Below are 20,776 nucleotides of genomic sequence, written 5' to 3' on the forward strand. Positions count from 1 at the left end.
TGCTCCGCAACGGGAGAGGCCACAACAGTGAGAGGCCCGCGTACCAAAACAAAACAAAACAAAACAAAACAAAACAAAAAAACCCCTGCATCACCACACCTAATCCTAACAACCCGATGAGATAGACAGTATTATCATCAGCCCCTTCTGGCAGATGAGAACGCTGAGGCACAAAGTGAAGCCACTTGCCCAAGGTCACACAACTAGTCAATAGCAAAGCTGGAGTTTGAACCTTTGAGTCCGTGTCCAGCTGCCCCTGTTCTTAACCACTCTGCTGCTATTGCTTCCTTAGAGATAATGCATGCTGACTAAATATTTGACGTTTCCACACCATACTGCCCCATTGTATGAGACAATTAGCCAGCTACTGGTAATGGTCTACAAGCCTTGCAACAGTGCCTGCAATGACTGCTGTCTTTAACTACTCAGCAGATTCCTGGGCTTGCCCTTTAAAAACCCTTGGGGAGAGCCCTGTGTATGGAGTTTCTTCTCCCCAACAGAAATCCAACAGCATCACTATTCAGTGAAATATTTGCATTCTTGAAAGATAAGGTATTGAAGTTAGAGAAATAAGTAATACACCACCACCACCTGGCACTAGACAAACACCAAAGGTGATCTGAAATCTCTAAGGACAATAGGCAAATGAACGCTGGAGAATGTCTCCCTGCCTTGCAGCAATGCAACATATGTGATGTAACCCCAGGGAATTTTAGGTAACATGCACACTCCGAGCTTCAAGGCCAGAGGGACTCAGTGAGGGGTGTCTCTGTCGAGTTGCATTAATGAATTAATTAATTCAACATTTCATTTCCACTCACTCCCTCTGCGCCACTGGTGTACAATGGTTCATGACAGGCTTCGAATGAGGATGAGCCACTGCAGCCACAAGTCTCCTCATCCAGACTGCCTAGAGTGTCAGGAATGGGGACACTGACGGCCATGCGGGATTTTAAGGATGGGTTATCTACTTAGTAACGCTCATCTCTAATTAGATTAATTGTCCTCTCTCCAGAACACTGCCTTTTCCTAAAGCTTTAACACGGTTCTGGCAACGAATACTGGCCAGTGGAGGAGGAAAAGTAGAGAGAAGTTCCTACCTCCTAAATGGAAACCTTTCTTAACTGACATGTTACGTGTGACGTCAGAAGTGTCACCTTTAAGCACTACTTGTGGTGTCTCCTTCCCCCACCCAGTGTGGTATCTGCTTAGCATGAAAATGACTGCCTTAATACCAAGCAAACCTGATTTGTGAAGTGAAAGGGGGACATACCTCTGTTCAGGCAGATTGGTCAGGGATGGGGGAGGAGGAGGAGGAGGAAAACCTGTGCAAAAGCTGTAAAGGGAAAAGGAACCTAATTAAAACAGGACATCTGGGCATGCTGGTCTTGGGACAGTTGAAGGAAAGAGAGCACTTGTAGAAGAGGAACAGAGTCAAACATGTGTAAAATGGGCAACCTTTTCTTCCTGTCTCTGTACTGGCTGAGGCAGCACGGGTGTAGTGGATTCAAATACAGAACATTCAAAATGGAAGCACACTTAAGAGTGCATCTTGTCCAATCCACTCATCGTGTAGATGAAGAAACTGAGACCCTGAGAGGGACTTTCCCAAGTAGTTAGTAGTTAGTATCATAACGCCCACCTTTAGAAGAAATTCCTTCTTTAAAAGGTTCCTTAAACGCACGTTGCTGATTTTGGAGAGACAAGTTCCTAGAAAATTCACTTTCCTTCTTCTCCTAGGCATTAGACTAGTGGCAAATATTTGAAAGCAAGTCTTAGAAAAACCAACTTGTCCCCCTGCCCCCACCAATTATTTAATTTCACGTTGCTGCCTGCCGGGGTTATAGATGACCTACAAATAAGTTACAGCTCTCACATTCTCAGAGCGCCATCTTATGGAAAGACTGCAGTATTGCAAGTAGCCCTTTACCCAAACTCAGTGATTTATCAGACTGTTTCCTTGGAGAGTACTCTGGCTGCAACAATCACTGTGGAAAAAATGGGATAATTTAAAGAGTGTAAATAGCTTTAAAAACAAACTAGAGGGACTTCCTTGGCGGCGCAGTGGTTGGGAATCCGCCTACTAATGCAGGGGACACGGGTTCCAGCCCTGGTCCGGGAAGATCCCACATGCCGTGGAACAGCTAAGCCCGTGCGCCACAACTACTGGGCCTGCGCTCTGGAGCCCGCGAACCACAGCTACTGAGCCCACGTGCCACAACTACTGAAGCCCGCGCGCCTAGAGCCCGAGCTCCGCAACGAGAAGCCATCGCAATGAGAAGCCCGCGCACCGCCACCAAGAGTAGCCCCTGCTCGCTGCAACTAGAGAAAGCCTGTGCGCAGCAACGAAGAAGACCCAACACAGCTGAAAATGAATGAATGAATAAAAAAACTAGAACACAGGGTAGAAAACCCTTATTAATAGGCCTAAGAAAATGTTCTTTTTCTATCCAAGATGCAGTCTTAATTTACATAAATGATCAGAAAAATAAAGGTGGAAATAGCTGAGTTTTGTAAATATGCTTAATAAAGAAAGCAACAATTTGCTTCTCATTTATTTAAGCCCATATTTAAAAAATGTTTTTCATAACTGTTGGTACAGCAGTACCACGTCAGAGCAAATTTCAGCCAGGAGAGTGCTAGAAACAGATATGACAATCATACTCCAAGAAGGAAGTACTTCTATTCTCAAACAATAGCCTTTCAGAAATTACAAACAGATTTCAACAGAAAGGAAGCAAAAGGCAGAGAAGAAATCAGGGAGATGTAAACCCATTTACACCTCATTTGGTGGACATTACCTATATAAGGGAATAACTGTATTAGAATCTGTTTTCAGCGTATTTTCAAACCTCACTGTGAGGAGAGACTAAAAGATTGGTCTTGGAATATAATCAAGAAGTCATTTAGACCTAGAGAAGCAAAGAATATTTTCCAGATGGTGAGGAAAGCTTGAGCAGTTGATATCACCCACCACAGGGAGAAGAGTCTGTGGCTGTGAGGGGCAGCCTCCTGCAGAGGTGGGGAGATAGAGAGAAAATGCCTGAGATGGGAGCCCCTGAATGTCTGTCTGAAGAGGCAGACTCTGCAGAGGAGCCTGGAGGTAAGGAGAGAGCAAAGTAAATAAGGAAGCAAAAGTGATTCTTGCGAGAACTGCGGGATAGGCAGAGCCTGATGTGTGGGAACGCTGGTGACAACTGCTTCCTGGGCTTTGGGCCCTGACCACAAGCGGCCAGGATACTAAGCCAGGGCAAGGAGGGCTGGTGAAGGGTTCTCTGAGGGGTGTCCTTGAGGGGAACATACCAAGGAGGAAAGGAATTTGATCCAGTGTAAGGCTTATAAAAACAACAAAAAATATGTAATTCAAAGCTCAATAATTGGGGGTGGAAATGTAACAGAGCAAGGTGTGTGATGGCGATTTATTACTAAATCACCCCGAACTCATTTACCGAGTCCTTCTAGCCCAGAGAAGTAGCCCAGAAAACCAGACGTTTTCTTGTCCCACTGGGGTTAAATGAAAAGGAAATGATCTTTACCTGTTTTGAAGTTAGGTTTTTTTTTTTAAGTTAGATTTTAACTCAAAAATATTTGAGTTGGAAAGGACCCCCGAAATCATTTAGTTCAATGCACTCCCCTTACAGATGGGCAAACTGAGCCCCAGAGAGATCAAGCAGTAGCCATGCAAATTTTTATTGGCAGCGCTGCTGGTGGAACGTGACTGGAGCTGTAACTTCCCCCCAGAAGAAAAGCCAAGAAGAAGGGGGTCAAAGAACACGTCACACACCTCAACACCTGACAACACTGTATGAAAGTAACTGATTTTCAAAATAATGATCAATAATTATTTTTAAGAGGTAAAATTTAGTCTGGTCTACATAGTTTACTGAGACAGCAAAGACGATCCATTTTAGAAAGGCTGAGTCATGTGGTGGAATGAGCACTGGCCTTGGAGTCAAGACATAGGTTCAAAAGCTGGTACTGTGTGACTTCTGACAAGTAACTAAACCCTGCTGACCTTGAGCTTCCCTATCTGTGAAAGGGGGATAATGCCACCTGCATTTGTTTTGAGGATTAGTTGATACAATGAATGTTAGTAAATTGAGATAACAGAGGTGAAGTGTTCAGAAGTGGGCTCAGCACATCTATGAGAGGGCTGGTATTACTATGTGAAAGCACCCAACACACAATGGGTGTTCAATAAATGTTCTTTGGAAGAGGATTTCCTGAGAGGGGATGAATAAACCTTGCAATGAAGAGTTAGGGGAAGCTTTAAATCTGCTCATCCCCGCACTGAGAGGACTTCAGAAAGTGTGAGCAGCTAGCACCGAGCAGAGGTGTCCTCACAAAGCTTCCAGGGGACGGGGCATCTGAGGCGGAGAACTTACTGGTTAGGACTTCGAATGGTTCAGAATTAATTTTAGCCCACTGAAGAAGAGATCGTTTACCTGTGGCCCGGGGCAGATAGACAAGGTTCCCAAGTGATCAACTTTGGGTGTCAGAAGCCTTTTCACCCTCTCTTCCTGCCACATTTCATATCCCTCCTCTCTGTGACACAAAAGTCACTTTTTCAAATCTTTCTCTTTGGAACACTGCTTTGTTTGTCCTGGGTCCCTGTGGGGTCTCCAACAAACATCTATTCTTTAATGCAGCGATCTTCAAAATGAAGAATAGGACTCTCGAAGTCCACCTCCAATCACACTTCACTGACCCAAGACCAGTTTGAGGGAGAGGCAAAGTCTGAGTAACGGAAGAGTGTGACTTGTGAACCTTCTTCTCGCGTTGCGTTTCACAAAGGAAAGCCTCCTAAATGTTGCGTTGGATGTCCTGCTGAACTTTATTTAATGAACCGCCAAAGATTATGAGCAAAGGATAAACTGTTTTCACATGAATGGGTACTGCTGAAATACTTTAAAAGAAAGCTCAACATTCCTGCCACTATTTTGCTGTCAGCTTCTCCTGTCTTAGCCACAGTCATTTACAGGCGCTGAAACCTTCAATGTGCAGGAGTAGGCCTCCCGAGATCCTGAGCCAATGGTGACAAAGGCAGGAAGGTGATAGCTTAGCTGCCTGGCCTATCAGGCCCCAGTCTCTGGAATTAGTCTTGCTCCTCGGAGCCAGTATTTCATGCTTTTGGAGTGAATCTCAGATGTTCAGGCATGACTTCCTTTTGCCTGCTATATTTTCCCGGGCCATACGGCCTGAACTCCACCTGGGTTTCCTTGTTTGTATTCACCCCCGAGTCAGTCCTCTGCTTTCTCCAGTGCCCGGCACACAGCAGGCAGTCCATAAGCGTCTGTTGAACTGAACTGAACTGAGTCTGAAGACCTCACCCGAAGCTCACCTTCGGTGGTGGAGACTCTGACCTATTCGGCCCAGCTCTTGTCATTCTGTTCCCCTGGGGTCTTCCCCCCAAATCGGCAGCCAGTGACTGAGGACCTGTCTTACACTGGACTTTTGTCCGGGCCCTGCCAGGAAAACCTGCCCGTGTCCCACCTGCTAGACTGCGCCACTGTGGAAACCAACGGCTAGCTAGGGAATGGCAGAGTTCCTGCCCGGTGCCCCAGTGAACATCAGTATTGAGGTGGTGGGTCATTTCCCATTTGGGCCAGCCAGACAGGAGAGTTCCCATAGCCCAAGCACCACTCCTTCAGCCTCTGTCCCATCCCCAGGGACCAATCACTGGGCCCCCCCGACACTGAGCCCACCCAAGATACACACCTGCTAGTAACATCAATTTGCATCACAAGCCCTTTTCCAATACTGTAAACTTTGGCCCACTTCTGGGCCTGATTTAATGAGATTTTACTGTTGTGAAAACAAATCTTCTAACCCATCTGTTATATTTGCTATGGTCAAGGCAATAACTTCGAGAGGGTTTCAAATCTGATGGTGAAATTTCTAGGTTCTCAGTTTTGGGGGTCAGAGAAAGGACTTGCTGCCTTCCATCAGTATAGAATGCAAATACCCTTTGTTCCACACTTTACCTATTAAGCACCTACGTAGCCCTGTGCTCAGCCACGGAACCCTGACAGTTGGAGGTACTGAACTTTCCAATGTTCTAGCTCATTATCTCCAGTTTGTATTTCATGGACCAGATCCTGGTTTTGGCTTTGGCAAATCTGGTCCTCAGAAAATGAAATCTTCAACTAGTGACTGTGTTGGATTCCCCTGCAAACTTGTGATTGAGAGCGTGCAGCTCGACCACTTCACGAGCCGAGGGCACACACAGCAGCCTACATCACATCATGACACCCAGAGAGCTGGCACAGAGCGCCACCGTGGCTGATGGGAGGGAGAAGGAACTAGCAAGAATGAGGTGTTAGACGTGCCCAAGGACGCTGAAAGGTCTGAAGAAAGTGGAGCTGCCACTTCCGCCGCCTTCTCTTAAAATCAGCCTCAGAGCCCCAGAATCTAAGCTGCAGTCAGAGCCCTGGGCAGCAGAAGGAAACACACTCAGCAGGTGTTTGCCTGGTGGAAGACAGGGGCCACGGTGGGCATGGCCAGAGGAACCAGAACAGAGCCACGAGCACAGGGGAGAGAGCCTACCACACTGCCAAGGTCTGACTAGCAGAATAGCTCTGCCCTTGGCAGGTCCAAGCCTGGCACTGCCGCTCTCTAGTTGCCAGCAATAAAACTAAAGAATAACGGAGGGAAGGAAAGGTGAACTGAAGTGTAAACCACCCCCATTCCAACCGCCCCAGGAGCTGCAGGTGCCTTTAGCTTGCTCCTTGACTCTGTGCACCTGCTCTCCTGCCGGAACAAGTGGCCTATTGTGGGAGGCTGTACACGGGGAGGTGCTAAGCAAACAGAAGTGACTCTCCTGATGGTAAAATAGATGGGATTCCAGGAAAACTTTACCAAGCCAAATAAAAGTGATTGTAAAGCACTTGGTGAAACATAAACTGCTACATACATAAATACTTAATAAAAGCTCACAGCAATGCACACAAGGACAACTAGGTCAAAAATTACCCTAGCTCTCTAGCCCGGAGGGTCTCGGAAAAGAGAGAATGTTCTCCCTCCCTCGGGTTTTCTCAGCCACTTTGTATCCGTCTGGTCTTACCGGCCCTTCAGCCCTCGGCACTCCTCTAGATGTATCTCTCCCCTCAATGATATATCTCTGTGGTTAGAGGGCCTCTAATTTTCATTCTGGGTGGTTTGTGTCAAATATTATTATTAGGAGCGACAGACACTGAATTCCCTTGCTTTTGCTCAGAAGCTCCACTGGGGTCGTGAGGTGCTATGGGGGAAGACAATCTCTTTAAGGTTTAATTATGTGAATTTCACACCAAACTCTCCAATATCAGAAACTGAGACCTCTGACAACATCTCAAACAGCCAACCTACCTGCTCCCCTGTAGCCCCAAAGATACCTGGAGGATCTCTTCTAATGAGAATGATTACACCCCGGGGCTCCTTTTGAATGGCTTTCACTTTGGTCTGTTTGGGAAGCCATCAGGGAAAGAACTGGAAATTCAAAGTCACCAAGGCGGCTTTATGGCATCCCTCAGACTCCTCCCTCCCTCAAATATCCTTGCCCATAGGATCTCATGGCCTGTTAGAGCTTGAAAGAGCTTTAGAGGTCATCCTAACTCCTTCATTTTATAAATAAAATGCCGAAGGGCTGTGACTTGCCCAAGGTCACAGAAACCAGCTCGCGGTAGAGTTAAGACCCAGGCTGGACTTCCAGTCTAGGACTAAAGGGTCTCTACTTGCATGGGCCCCACAGTTCCATAGGGGATACACAGGCAATGGCTTCATCATAAGAGATATTGTGTAGAGGAGATGGAATGGAGGTCATCGGCTCTTTCTCCCAGGAGATGCCACCTTCTGGCCCTGATAAAATCTGAGAGCACAGAAGCATAGTGCAAGAGGCAGGAAAGGTACTGCAACTTTACTGGGTCTGGACTGGGGAGAGACCAAGGAAAGGATAGGATTTAGCAGCACAGGCCAGGGAAAGCCAGACAGGACACCCATCCCAGGTCTGCTGGACTAGAGAGGAGAACAAGCTTAGATCAGGGTTTCCATCAAGAACAGGAAGAAGGTAGGAGGGTTTTGAACCCATGAAGGAGAGAAGCCAAGCGTCTGACAGGCAGTAGGGTGGGTAAGAGAGCACAGACTGTCTGACTTTGGATCCCCTCTCTCTTACTAGCGCCGTGGCTTTTGTTGTTAACCTCATCAATAAATGGGGGTAATCATCATGTCCAGATCAGAAGGCTGTGGTGAGAATCAACGTACTTAATTCACACATGGTAAGCACCACAGAAATGTTAGCTATTATCATCATTAAGCACCTTCACTGTTTCAGTCCTACTTTCTGCAGTCAAATGCTCTACCACTGAGCTATACCCCCTCTGCTCAGTCCTACTTTCTGAAGTTACACTGCACCCTCAGACCGGATTTGGAGGGGGCGAAGAGAAGAGAGAAGTTTACAGAATGCCTCAGGCAAGAAAAGGTAAGAGAATGTAAATAGAGAAGGCAGAAACACCAACAGAGCTGCAATTCCCCAGCTCTCCTTCATCCCTCCAAATGTAAACCTCCTACAACTGCACCTTTTCCCATATTTAGTAGCTCCTAAGGGCATAGGTGCCAGGAGGTGACCAACTGTCCCTCTTTGCCTGAGACTGAGAAACTTCCTGGGACTCGGGAATTTCTGTGCCCAAACTGGGAAGAAGTCTTGGGCAAACTGGAACAAGCTGATCGCCGTAGCGGCCAGAAGGTGTTTGCTGTTCAGAATTGCTATTTGTTATAACTAGAGTGCAGAGCACTACTGCTAAATGCCATCCACTGGGGTTTGGAAAAGCTGTGTTATCCAGAAGCCACGCGAAGGGGGTTTTAATAGGACTTTCTTCGCGTCTGTGAAGGGGGAAAAAAAAGAGTTTCTTCAATAAATGGGTTTCACCAGGGGAACGTTAGCCGGTTTGAGGAGGATGGTCTTTAGCAGGACATTCACACAGCGATAGCCTCATTATCCATGATTCTTATCTGTTCACTTCGATTCTCCGATGCAGGCTGTCCTTCTCCAAGTTCTATTCCCAGCACTGTTATTTATATGTGTTTGCAAGTAATAAAGCTGGATTTATTGTAAAAGTCTGTCACTCAGACTTTTCATTAATGTAAACTGATGCTACAAATCCCTCAAAGTATTTCCTTATGCGGGGTCAACTGGTTTATTCAACACCATGTTATGACTTGTTTAAAAATAGAATTTGTGGGAATAGGTGAATTTGCTTAAGGAAAAAACATTTTGTTAAGTAACATTTCTGGAGAGATGCATAGAGAGAGATACTCGGGAAGCTGCTAAAAGCTCTGTGTTGATAAAGACAGCCAGGAATGCTGTGTTAATTAGCCAACATATAGTTCCATTTATTCGTGGTAGAACTTCTCTCTGTATCTGATCTACTTTTCTACATTAACACCTAGTAAATGGAGGGCGCCTCACAATTTTCAAAGCTATTTCATACGTGTTTGCTTATTGGAGGCTCACAACAGCCTATGAGGTTGCCAGGGGAGGCATTAATTTCACCATTTCATAAAGGAGAAAACAAAACACAGAGAGTTGAAGTAAACCTGTCCAAAGGCACACAGACATACCATGGGGCAGCTAGATCTGGTACTTAGGTTTGTTACCAGCAAGTATGTTTGTTGGTTCATTTATTGAATTCACTAAAAATGTATGGAGAGTCTACTCTATGGCAGGTACAACTAAGCAATGAGGATATATAGCTAGAAGACACAGTACTTGTCTTCTGGTGGAAGATTAGAGAAGACGTGTAACCGGAGACGTGCCAGAGGGACACCTATGTGCTGCGGGTCTTAACCCAGACTAGGGCATGGTGCAGGAAGATTCAGGCTCCTCAGAAGAGATGCCACTGACTCAAGGATAAGGAGGGGTGAGCTAGCACAGTACCTTTTTCTGGCCCCTTCTAGGATGGTCCTGGTCATTTGCTTTTCAGCCTGAGTTCTTGTGTAGCGTAACCCCCTACACAGCCCTCCAACTCAAGGCTGGTGTACCCTGACCTCGGGTGAGGCCAGCTCACTCTGGCTCTCATTAAACAGGGACTCATCCCAGTTCCGGGCCTGAAGCTGCGCCCAGAAGTGAGAAAGGGAACAAAACGGGCCAATGAATGGCTCAAACTAGGGTGGTTTAAGATCCATCTGACACGCGGATCCCTAAAATATTTGGAGGCAATAAGTAGGAAGCTCCTGTGACACCGGAGCTACAAATGAAAATAAATTTTCCCTCACAGGGAAATGAAACTTCCTTACAGAGGTGACAAATCCAAGGATCAAAGCCAAACTCACGTAAAAAAGCACAATTCATTGGCTTGAGAAATTGGGAAATCATGACCGATTTTAATGACCTCTCTCCTTTTCCACAAAGGTTAATCCAAGGGTGACAGAAAGGACTTCAGAGCATTGGACAACTAGACCCTTCCCGGTTTCTATCGTAAGTGAAATGGGAAGATTACCTGAGTCAATCACTGTTAAGAAGTCCTAGGAGGAAGTGCTGAAACCGCCTTTGCTATAAAACAAGACATTGAAGGCAGGAAGGCCTACACGTCTTCTCTAATCTTCCACCAGAAGACAAGTACTGTGTCTTCTAGCTATATATCCTCATTGCTTAGTTGTACCTGCCATAGAGTAGACTCTCCATACATTTTTAGTGAATTCAATAAATGAACCAACAAACATACTTGCTGGTAACAAACCTAAGTACCAGATCTAGCTGCCCCATGGTATGTCTGTGTGCCTTTGGACAGGTTTACTTCAACTCTCTGTGTTTTGTTTTCTCCTTTATGAAATGGTGAAATTAATGCCTCCCCTGGCAACCTCATAGGCTGTTGTGAGCCTCCAATAAGCAAACACGTATGAAATAGCTTTGAAAATTGTGAGGCGCCCTCCATTTACTAGGTGTTAATGTAGAAAAGTAGATCAGATACAGGCTTAGTTTATTGAATAACAGCAGTAATAGCTACCCTTTCCTGAGGGCCTACTGTGTTCCAGGCACTATACTCTGTATTTCACAATGTTTCTGAATTCTCTCAACAATCCTTTAAAAGTAGAGATTATTAACTCCATTGTGTAGAGGTGGAAACGGGCTCAGAGAAGACAAAGAGCTGATGCATACTGGAGCAGAAATCCAAACCCAGGCTTGCTGACCCCCAAAGTTGTGAGCTGAAACACTCTACCCCGTGGCTTTTTACCACTGCCACGTAACTGCGCAATTTGCCTCTGTGTGCTTTTTGTTAACTCCCAACTGCTTGACTTTACCAGTAAAAATCATCAGAGAAACTCAAGCAGTATTTCGTATTTGCCTAAGTATAGGAAGAAAGGGCAAAAAGACTGGAGAGCTGAGTTTCTTTCAATGGAGTCCCCAAAAGCTTACCCTTGGGGAAGAACTAGGGTCAGTGGCAGTAAAGAAGTGTCACCTGCCGACCATTTCCTGCAGCCTGCAGGGGAGAAAAATGAAAACCACAACCACAAAAGTCCCAACGACAAGGCAGCCAGAGGGGTCTAAGAGCAGGGCCATCGGCAAGAGGCTCCCAAGAAAGAGGCTTCCCTAACAGGCCTCTCCCTGTCCTTCAGACTCGGAGTCACAAGAGTCCATTTTCTTGATACTCAGCGACTACCTACCAGAAGTAACACTTCTGGGTCAGAGTACCTGGATGAAAATGTTTCAGGTGTGCTCCGTTTGTGTCAGACAAAGGTGTTCTGATGAAGTGACACTGCTATCACTCAAGGACTGACTGTCTACTTCACCAGGAAAAGGCCAGGGCACATGTGCCTTCCAGCAGCCTTGCTTCAATCAATTCGTCACCTCCCTTACACGCTCTCCGAGGGGTGAATAAAAAGCAATGGCAGATTTCAAATTCGTAAATAAATATCAACCAGAATGTATACAGCCAAAACCGTGTTGGGTCCCATCGACGATTCTGACATTACTTAAAACAGTTCCGGAATGCCTCTCTGGAAAGCCCACTTAAAGCCCGTTTAAGTGTCACAAGAAACAAAGAGTCCCATCATTATCCTCTTACCCCAAGTGAATCCCAAATGGTATGACCCTGCCTGAGCAGCCTCCCCATTCAACAGTTTGGTTCCAAAAGACGTATAGCTATTGACCCCGAATCCAGTTTACCTTTACAGGAAGAACGGCCTACAGCTCTTCACCCTTGCTCTGGACCTTTACCTGTCCGGCTCGGCCACACTCTAATGACGTGATAACATCAACAGCTATCATTTATTCAGTGCCTACGGGCCAGCGCACAGCTTCACAACAATCCTGCACAATAGGTGCCGTTACTCCCATCTTACAAACAAACAAGGTAACAGAACGTGATGCTAAATGACTTGCCAGAAGCACAGAGTCGATGTGTAAACCGGGGTGAAAATCTCCATCTGTATCGTTCTAATGACTGCGCTCACTCTTCCTGATAATGCACCGATCACCTGGTTCACGCATCCTAACCTCTCGGGGTCTTCTCCCTATAACTGTCTGTACCACTGAACACCAACAACCTGCAGGCTGCGGGATCGGCCATATGCCCTCGAGGCTTTTCCTAAAGAAGATGTTGAAAGATATTTTGAGGACCGGCAGCCTCAGTGAAATCAGTCTGTGACCTACCAAAGCGCCTACTCGGAAGGAGAAATAATACTTCAAGGACAGAAAAGCCCTGATGTGTTCAATAAATAATTTCTTAAAAGCAATTATAGTCCTTCAGGGACCCGTCTCCTAAGTCTTCCCAGCAGAAAGAGAAGAGCTCTGGGGCACAGAGCAGTGATAGTGAGAGGAGACGGGTCTTACTCCACCTTCAGAATCACATTTCAAAGAGGAAGCTGTGTGGTGATATGGATTTGTTGACGGTATGGATATGCTGGGACCTGCCTCGGAGGCCCCAGATGCTCTCCGTATAATGAGATGATCGAACTGAGCACGGTGGGGCTGGTGTAAGAACTAAGAGAACAACACAATCTGCTTCAGGAATAAGCCATCCAGCCTTCAACAGGTGGCTACAGACATCACTGTGGAGCCATGAGGATGTCTCCTCCTGCTACTTCAGGCCTGACAGTTGACAAGTACAGCCCATCCTGAATGTGGCAGACCATATTATGCTGTCAGTCAGTAGGATAAGCTGGGTTTTTCTCACTCAATTCTGCAGGTAGAGCTGCTGTATGTGACACTATAATCTTAAGGGATAAATGTCACTGTATTGCCATAGAGTAGGTTCTGAAAAATAGCTGTCACTAAAGACAACTTTTGACATAAATCTATAATGGAAAATATGTCAGTCTAAGCCCTTAGAGGAATTATTACATGGGGGCGCACCCCAAATTTATCTGTCTTACCTTACCAGGATTATAAAAAAAATCTCCAGCTGACACAAATATTTCATGCTACACCAAGTTAAGTCATTTTCTATGTAATCTATTTTTCCTTCAAAACTTTTCCATGAAAAATCTTGACTTACCTAAAGCAAGTTAGAATATGTAAGCTGCCATGCTAGCTATACCTCAGTATTTTCATTCTAGGACATACACTCAAATCAGAAAAAAGTGAAGTGTCATGTTTCTGCTTCCAGGAAAACTGAACGAAATGAAATCCAAAAATGTCTGAAGGGGACCAAGAGCTGTGGAGGTAGACAGTGCTCCAAACAAAATAAAGTTACTTTCCCAGTCAAAAAAAAAAATATATATATATATATATAAAACAAAGCCCTATTTGTCCCTCTCTCCCTCCTGCCAGCCTTTCATAAGCAGAGCTTCCTGCAGGATAGGGGGCAAAGGAAGAACTAGCAGTGAGAAGAGCTGGGGTATTGAAGGCTGCACCACTGTTTCTAACCCTCCGACCATCACAACAGGGGCTGCTGAGAAGAGCTATAAGCCTTGGCTACAGAAGGAGTTTAGTCTGACTTGTGCCTAAACAAGTCCAGAAGTAAATGACTTTAGGACCTGACTCGATACCATTCAATACTATTTCCGTGATCCACCGTTTACTTTCTTTCCTGTGCCCACTTCCTCTTGGCTCTGTTTTTTATTTTATATTTGCCTCCCCATTGGTGTTTTCATTGGCTATCCCATATTCAAAGTTCTACGTACACTGCCTTGAGCCTTTTGGAGAAAAGCTACAACGTAAACCTAAACTAACAAACAAAACTCAAATAATAAATAACAACCTATTTTAGCATGAGAACATGGGCGCTATATATAGCGACTGCTGCATATCACTGGCCTGTTCTGATGTGATTGGAATGAGCTGTGCAAGTGCATATGTGTGTCTGAATGTGTATACACTCCACACATCGGTCTTCTCTTCAATTAATTCCTTCATAACCAGATTGAAGATCCTGAAGGTCTTTCCATTTTGCTCTTTAAACCAGTGAAAACCTTGCTAGTGCTAGAAATTGGTCCCTCCCCTACCTCAAGTCCTCAAAACAGTGTTCTTGAAATAACTGCATTATAAAAACAGAATCGGCTCTTTCCCCTCACCTTTCCTACATTATAGGGCAAAACCCAGCCGTTTCGTTCATCTCATTTATTTGTTTTTTTTTTAACATCTTTATTGGAGTATAACTGTTTTACAATAGTGTGTTAGTTTCTCCTTTACAACAAAGTGAATCAGTTATACATATACATATGTCCCCATATCTCTTCCCTCTTGTATCTCCCTCCCTCCCACCCTCCCTATCCCACCCCTCTCATGGTCACAGAGCACCGAGCTGATCTCCCTGTGCTACGTTCATCTCATTTAAAAAAACATTATTTTGTACGTGTCAGGAATTGGGTGTTAACGGTTCTCTCATTCATTCCCACTTGTTGATATGACACAGTCTATCCCTCCAACTCAGCAGAAGAAAAACAGTCTCGTTAGGCTACTTTTCTGAAGCATCCAAAAGGTTTAGAGACAAGAACGAAACTCCTTGAGAATTAAAATAATTGCTTTGTATATTCCTGCTTCTGCCTTTCCAATTAAGCAGAGAAATCCTGGAGAGGCGTTATAAACATTGGAAGACTTGTCTGATCAGTGGAAATAAGGGAGAGTTTGCAGTGAGTGTGTGCGTATATCATTTCTCAGGTGAAATGGAAGGTAAGACTGCGTAGGAGGGAGAGGACGCACCTTCACGGCAATGTGTCCCTGCGGATCTCAGGGAGTTTATTCTCTAACGCCAGATGCCCCATGTACTCCACTGAGAGTCCCAGAGTGATGCTGAGAAAATACAAAATGGGTACTGATCCATAATGAACAAAAGTGGCCATGCAGACCTATCAGCCAGAAGATAACAGCAGTATTCTGGGGCTGACATCTCGATCCAGGCCCATCGAGCACAGCAACATGGCAGAGGAGCAACAAAACCAGCTAGGACTGGATACAGAGGGAACTGAGGCATCGTGCCACGAAGTATAAGTAGTTGTATATGTGGAATTGATAAACCTGAAAGTCAGTAGGGAAGTATAAACTCCTGTAGGAGGTATGCGGACTGCAGGAGAGACCAGCTGACTATACACACAGCGCCGAGAAAAAAAGACTCAGGGGAGAAAAACTGCAAAGGAATATAGAGATGAAGCCAGGTGGAGGAGAGGCTAGCACTTAGGTGGTGGTCAAGTATGATGGGGATGGGAGACCTGAAGGCTGTCCTGTCCTCAAGGTTAAGGGTGAGCCAAGCTGGTTCAGAAATGGTGGGAAAAGCCCGATGAGAGCACTAGTTGCTCAGGGTTAATATAAAAATGGGTGGAAAACTGATGACTGGATAAAGCAAATGTGCTATACCCATGCAATGAAATATTATTTGGCCATAAGAAGAAAAGAAGTGCTGATACATGCTACAATTTGGATGAAGCTTAAAAACATTATGCTAAGTGAATGGTTCCATTTATATGCAATATCCAGAATTGGTTAGTTGCCAGGGGCTGGAGGAAGGGGAGAGTGGGAAGCGATCACTAATGGGTATAAGGTTTCTTCTGGGGTGATAACAAAGTCTTGGAACAAGATAGAGGTGATGATTGTACAACATAGTGAATGTACTAAATGCCACCTAAAAAGGTGTTTGAGAATGTATTTGCTAATTTGTTCACTCTTCATACAGGCAAAGCCTACATTTAGTTGTTAAGCCCAGTGTTAGCTTACTTCTATGGGCTCCTTTATTTTTCTCTTGGTCTCAGAGATTCTGTAACTGAAATTCGCTGTAGTTCTACAAAGGCAAAAGGAGGAGGATTTTCTGCCTTTGGCAACGGTAGGAGATCTTTGCCTGTAGGATACATGGTGACTCTCATGATGGAGTAGACCTCACACAAGCCAAGCTTGCTAATTTGAAGATGTCTCTGTGAAATCCTGGAAGCTAATATTTATCTCCAGCCAAGATGAGGAGGTGGTGGAGGGAGGGGGAGGTGAGAAGGACAAATGATACTTATGTGGTACTCCCTGAGACTAGATCTGTGAAAACGTTCTTTTCCTGCATAGTTCAACTGATTTTATTCATAAGAGATAAAAATTGAAAGGCTGTGAAATATGACCTTATATAGAGAGACAATGACTTGTCGGATTCTCTAAAAGTTGAAAGATCTGTACGTCCATAGTAGGAGGGTATAAACAGCTATGATAACCCAGCTGACATGGACATTGATCAATATTTTCTTCGACGTCAATATTTTCTTTTTAATCAGGTGTCTCCACTGACAAGTCTTGTTCTCTTTCAAGATCCTTGATTTTCATAAATTTTCTTGACTAAAAGTAAAATATTTTCAAAGGAACACAAATCCAACCTATAAAGGCAACCAAGTCACAAGCCACTTGACAATATGAATTGGCAACTGTTACTTAAGACTAAATTAAATGAGAAATTAAATGAAAAGCACTGGAAACAGGATTTAACTATAGATGAGACGTGCAGCGCAAAGCTAATCTTCACAAATGGTGCAAATAGAGGGCACACATGTCCTCAGGCTACAGAACTTCATATTATTAAATGTATATTATTGAGTAATTTTGTAAAAATCTAGTTCGACACTATTCCCTCCCTAGTCCCATTGTTGCGTTAGGTCAGTGATTAAAGTACAGGTTAATTATAACCCGAGGTTGCCAACCATGGAAGGGTCACTTCCTGGATTACACTATCCTTATTCTGTCTACCAACACGTTTGATTTCCTTCCTTCCTCCCAACTTCTCTGTCTTCCTTCCTTCTTTTATTCCTGCAGAGTATATATCAACAATAAAAGTTGTCCCCCCAAAATAGTTTTTTTCAGAAGTACAAGTAAGAGTTTGGAGTAATGGCTTTCCTCCACACTGTAATATTTATTTTTATTTTATCATTTTCAATATCCTAAGATAGTAAAAGCTAGCAAATTAAACAAAGAAGTTTAACAGAGTTATTTTAACGGTGCAGAAGTGCATTTAGTTAACTTTTGGACTCATTCAAAGTTAGCAGGCTTTGGATTCTTCCATTGGATAGAAAAGGACTTTCTTGGTTCCAGGACAACATCCTTCATGAAAGTATAACGAACATGAAGTCGTTTATATGAGTAAAATTCAATTTTTAAAAATCCCACTAATTCGGGACTTCCCTGGTGGCGCAGTGGTTGAGAGTCCGCCTGCCAATGCAGGGGACATGGGTTTGATCCCTGGTGCGGGAAGATCTCACATGCCACGGAGCAACTAAGCCCGTGCGCCAGAACTACTGAGCCTGCGCTCTAGAGCCTGCGTGCCACAACTACTGAAGCCCACGTGCCACAACTACTGAGCCCATGTGCCACAACTACTGGAGCCCGTGCTCCGCAACAAGAGAAGCCACGGCAATGAGAAGCCCACGCGCTGCAACGAAGAGCAGCCCCCGCTCGCCGCAACTAGAGAAAAGCCCGTGCGCAGCAACGAAGACCCAGTACAGCCAAAAAAAATAAAAAATAAAAAAAACACAGGCCTGCCTGACAAGAAATTCTTTTGAATTAACTAAAACTGGATCATCTGATATATCAGAAGACATATCCAGTGGGGTTACAACATTTGCTCTAAACAATCACAACAATGAGGAAACATATTAGTGCTTGATTCACAGTAGGTACTCAAATATTTGTTAAATGAGCAAATAAATGAATGATTACATTAGTAAATAAATATAAACCAAAATTTCCATGCTTACAAGATATGCTGCTTAAAACAAATTAGTGTTCAGGTATTGTTCATTTTTCACCATCTTAATATACCCGTGGGTAAGCCATTGGGATGGTCTCTCATCAAGTTTATGCAAGAACCACATATTTGACCTGTGGGCGTTTTCCTTTTTAAATATTATATCATTTACACCTGTTTTAAGGCATCTGCTTTTTTTTTTTTTTTTTTGCGGTGGTGCGCGGGCCTCTCCCTGTTGTGGCCTCTCCCGTTGCGGAGCACAGGCTCCGGACGCGCAGGCTCAGCGGCCACGGCTCACGGGCCCAGCCGCTCCGCGGCATGTGGGATCCTCCCGGACCGGGGCACGAACCCGCGTCCCCTGCATCGGCAGGTGGACTCTCAACCACTGCGCCACCAGGGAAGCCCGAGGCATCTGCTTTTTATAAAGCCAAATACCAACTGCTTTCCTTTGACAATTTAAATGAATGTCGTAACAGTTAGGTACATTTCCATGATTCTCCTCAGTACCTGATAGAGATTTTAGAGTGATAAAGATACACCATTTCTCCAGAGTAGAGTGGTCTGCATGGGGCCATTAATCCCTCCAGCCTGATTCACATTTGCTACAGAGAAGTCTATCTCCAGGGTAGCATGCCACCTCAGTCTCATTAGCACCTCATTCTCATTGTTCCAGGTCAGTACAAAGCTTAGTTGAGAAACAAGCTGTTTTCAGGCATGTGTTCTACTTTGCATTGGGAAGAGGAGGGGTGGTGGGGGAAGGGAGAAAGAAGAGAAGTAACACGAACTGAGCTTCCACTATCTGCCAGTCTGCTAGGGGCTTTACCTCACCTACTAGTTACAACAACCCTGTGAGATGCCCCTTCCTTACAGAAGAGGACCTTGAGACTTTCTAGGTGAAGTGACTCACCCCAGGCCACACGTAGTCAGTAACAGAACTGAGATGCAAATCCAAGTTCATCTGGCTCCAAAGCCTTCCTCTGTCCATGACATTACATTGCTAATTAATTTCATTTAGCATCATGATTAATTATCCTGTGTCCGGATATTGGGTTCCACTAGCATGTAAGCTCCTCAAAGCAAGTAACTTGCCTATCTTGTTCACCCTCATATCCCTAACTCCTACCTTGGTGCTTAACACATAGTATCTCAAACACAAACGGTGAAGGTATGGATGAATGTATAAATCCATAAGGAAATAAAACACACAGACTGCCGGAGCTAGAGGTGCTCTAATCCAACCATCTCGGTTTTTAGATGGGGAAACTAAGGCTCAGAGGGATTAAGTCGCTTGCCCTTGGTTAAACAACTGGTCAGTGAAAGATTCAGAACTTGCACCCAGGTCTCTTCTGTATTCTCCTCTACAACATGCTACCCCTTGCACAGACATTTTTGAAAGCATGTTCATCAACTCCATATGGTTTCCTAAGCATTCTACCCTCCTGATTTAATTCTTTAATTGTAAGCTATTCCTTACACATGCAAAGCAATGGAGGTTAGGAATACCATTAGCCCACTAGAATGAAAGCTCACTGAGGACAGGAAAATTTGCCTGTTCTTTTCACTTCGACATGACTGGCACTTAGAAAATGCTCAGTAAATATGTGCTGAAGAAATGAACATATATTATTTCCTTTCCAGCGATAAGCAAATTCTTCAGAGATGACGAATGTTAGCACAGATGACACTAAGAAACACTCAAATGATTAAACATTTCCGTAAAAATACTGTGAAATGGTACTCCTCCTTCCCTCCCCTTTCTTCTTTCCTCTATCTTCATCTAGAACATGGGGCACGGGGCGGGGGAGATAATGCTATTTCATAGGATTGATGTAAGGATAAAAAGAGTTAATACATATAAGCACTTAGCATGGTGCTTCACATGTAGTTACTCTCAATAAATAACAGCTATTAGTACAAATATGATTTCTTCAAATCAATCAATCAATCAATAAGGGCCCACATAATGAGAAGATGGAAGAAGCCAAAGACATCCCCCCCCCCAAAAGACTTGTTTTATGCTTTACAATTTGTAAAATGTTCCTGAATCCATAGTTTTCCATGGGCTTCAAAGTTTGTAAGTTCTATGAGGGCTATAAGTTATAGACGGCATCCGCCATGTCAGAGATGTTCATGTGTATGTTTTTTTCTAGAATTTTTCTCATGAAATTAATGGAGAGAAGACATAACTAACACTGAGATGAACATATGATGAGTATTCCTCAAATACTGCTATATTTAACATTAGAAAAAGATTACCTCTCCACGAGTTCTTGTCCATTCCAGCAAAGGGTGTCATTTTCAGCCACAGGGCTATGGCTGCAGATGTAGCCAGGCAAAGCACTATAGAAGCTGATGAACGATTTTAACTTCTGAATTAGTTCCCTGAAAGAAAAACAAAACATCTGTGTATAAGATGCAAGTAAACCCAGTATGAGGAAAGTTTAATTTCCTTATCAGCATGACAGAAAGGCTCTGCCAGGCTGATTAGAGCAATAAATGATTTAAAAAGACATTCTTGGCTACAAGGCCACAATTTAGGCTTTTTTTTTTTTCGGTCCGCGGGCCTCTCACTGCCGCGGCCTCTCCCGTTGCGGAGCGCAGGCTCCGGACGCACAGGCCCGGCGGCCACGGCTCACGGGCCCAGCCGCTCCGCGGCC

General features: G+C 44.5%; 1 protein-coding gene across 2 annotated transcripts in view; it reads right to left on the reverse strand.

Annotated features, from left to right (window-relative positions):
• The window catches only part of GPC3 (glypican 3), a 457,215-nt gene that overhangs the window by 134,119 nt on the left and 302,320 nt on the right, over positions 1-20,776 (reverse strand). For both annotated transcript variants that reach the window (XM_024128233.2, XM_024128234.3), the window contains exon 5: positions 20,376-20,501. In XM_024128233.2, the coding sequence (XP_023984001.1) occupies positions 20,376-20,501 (126 nt within the window). The remainder of the gene's footprint in view (positions 1-20,375; positions 20,502-20,776) is intronic.

Source organism: Physeter macrocephalus, chromosome 21 (assembly GCF_002837175.3).
Source record: "Physeter macrocephalus isolate SW-GA chromosome 21, ASM283717v5, whole genome shotgun sequence".
Lineage (NCBI taxonomy): Eukaryota > Metazoa > Chordata > Mammalia > Artiodactyla > Physeteridae > Physeter > Physeter macrocephalus.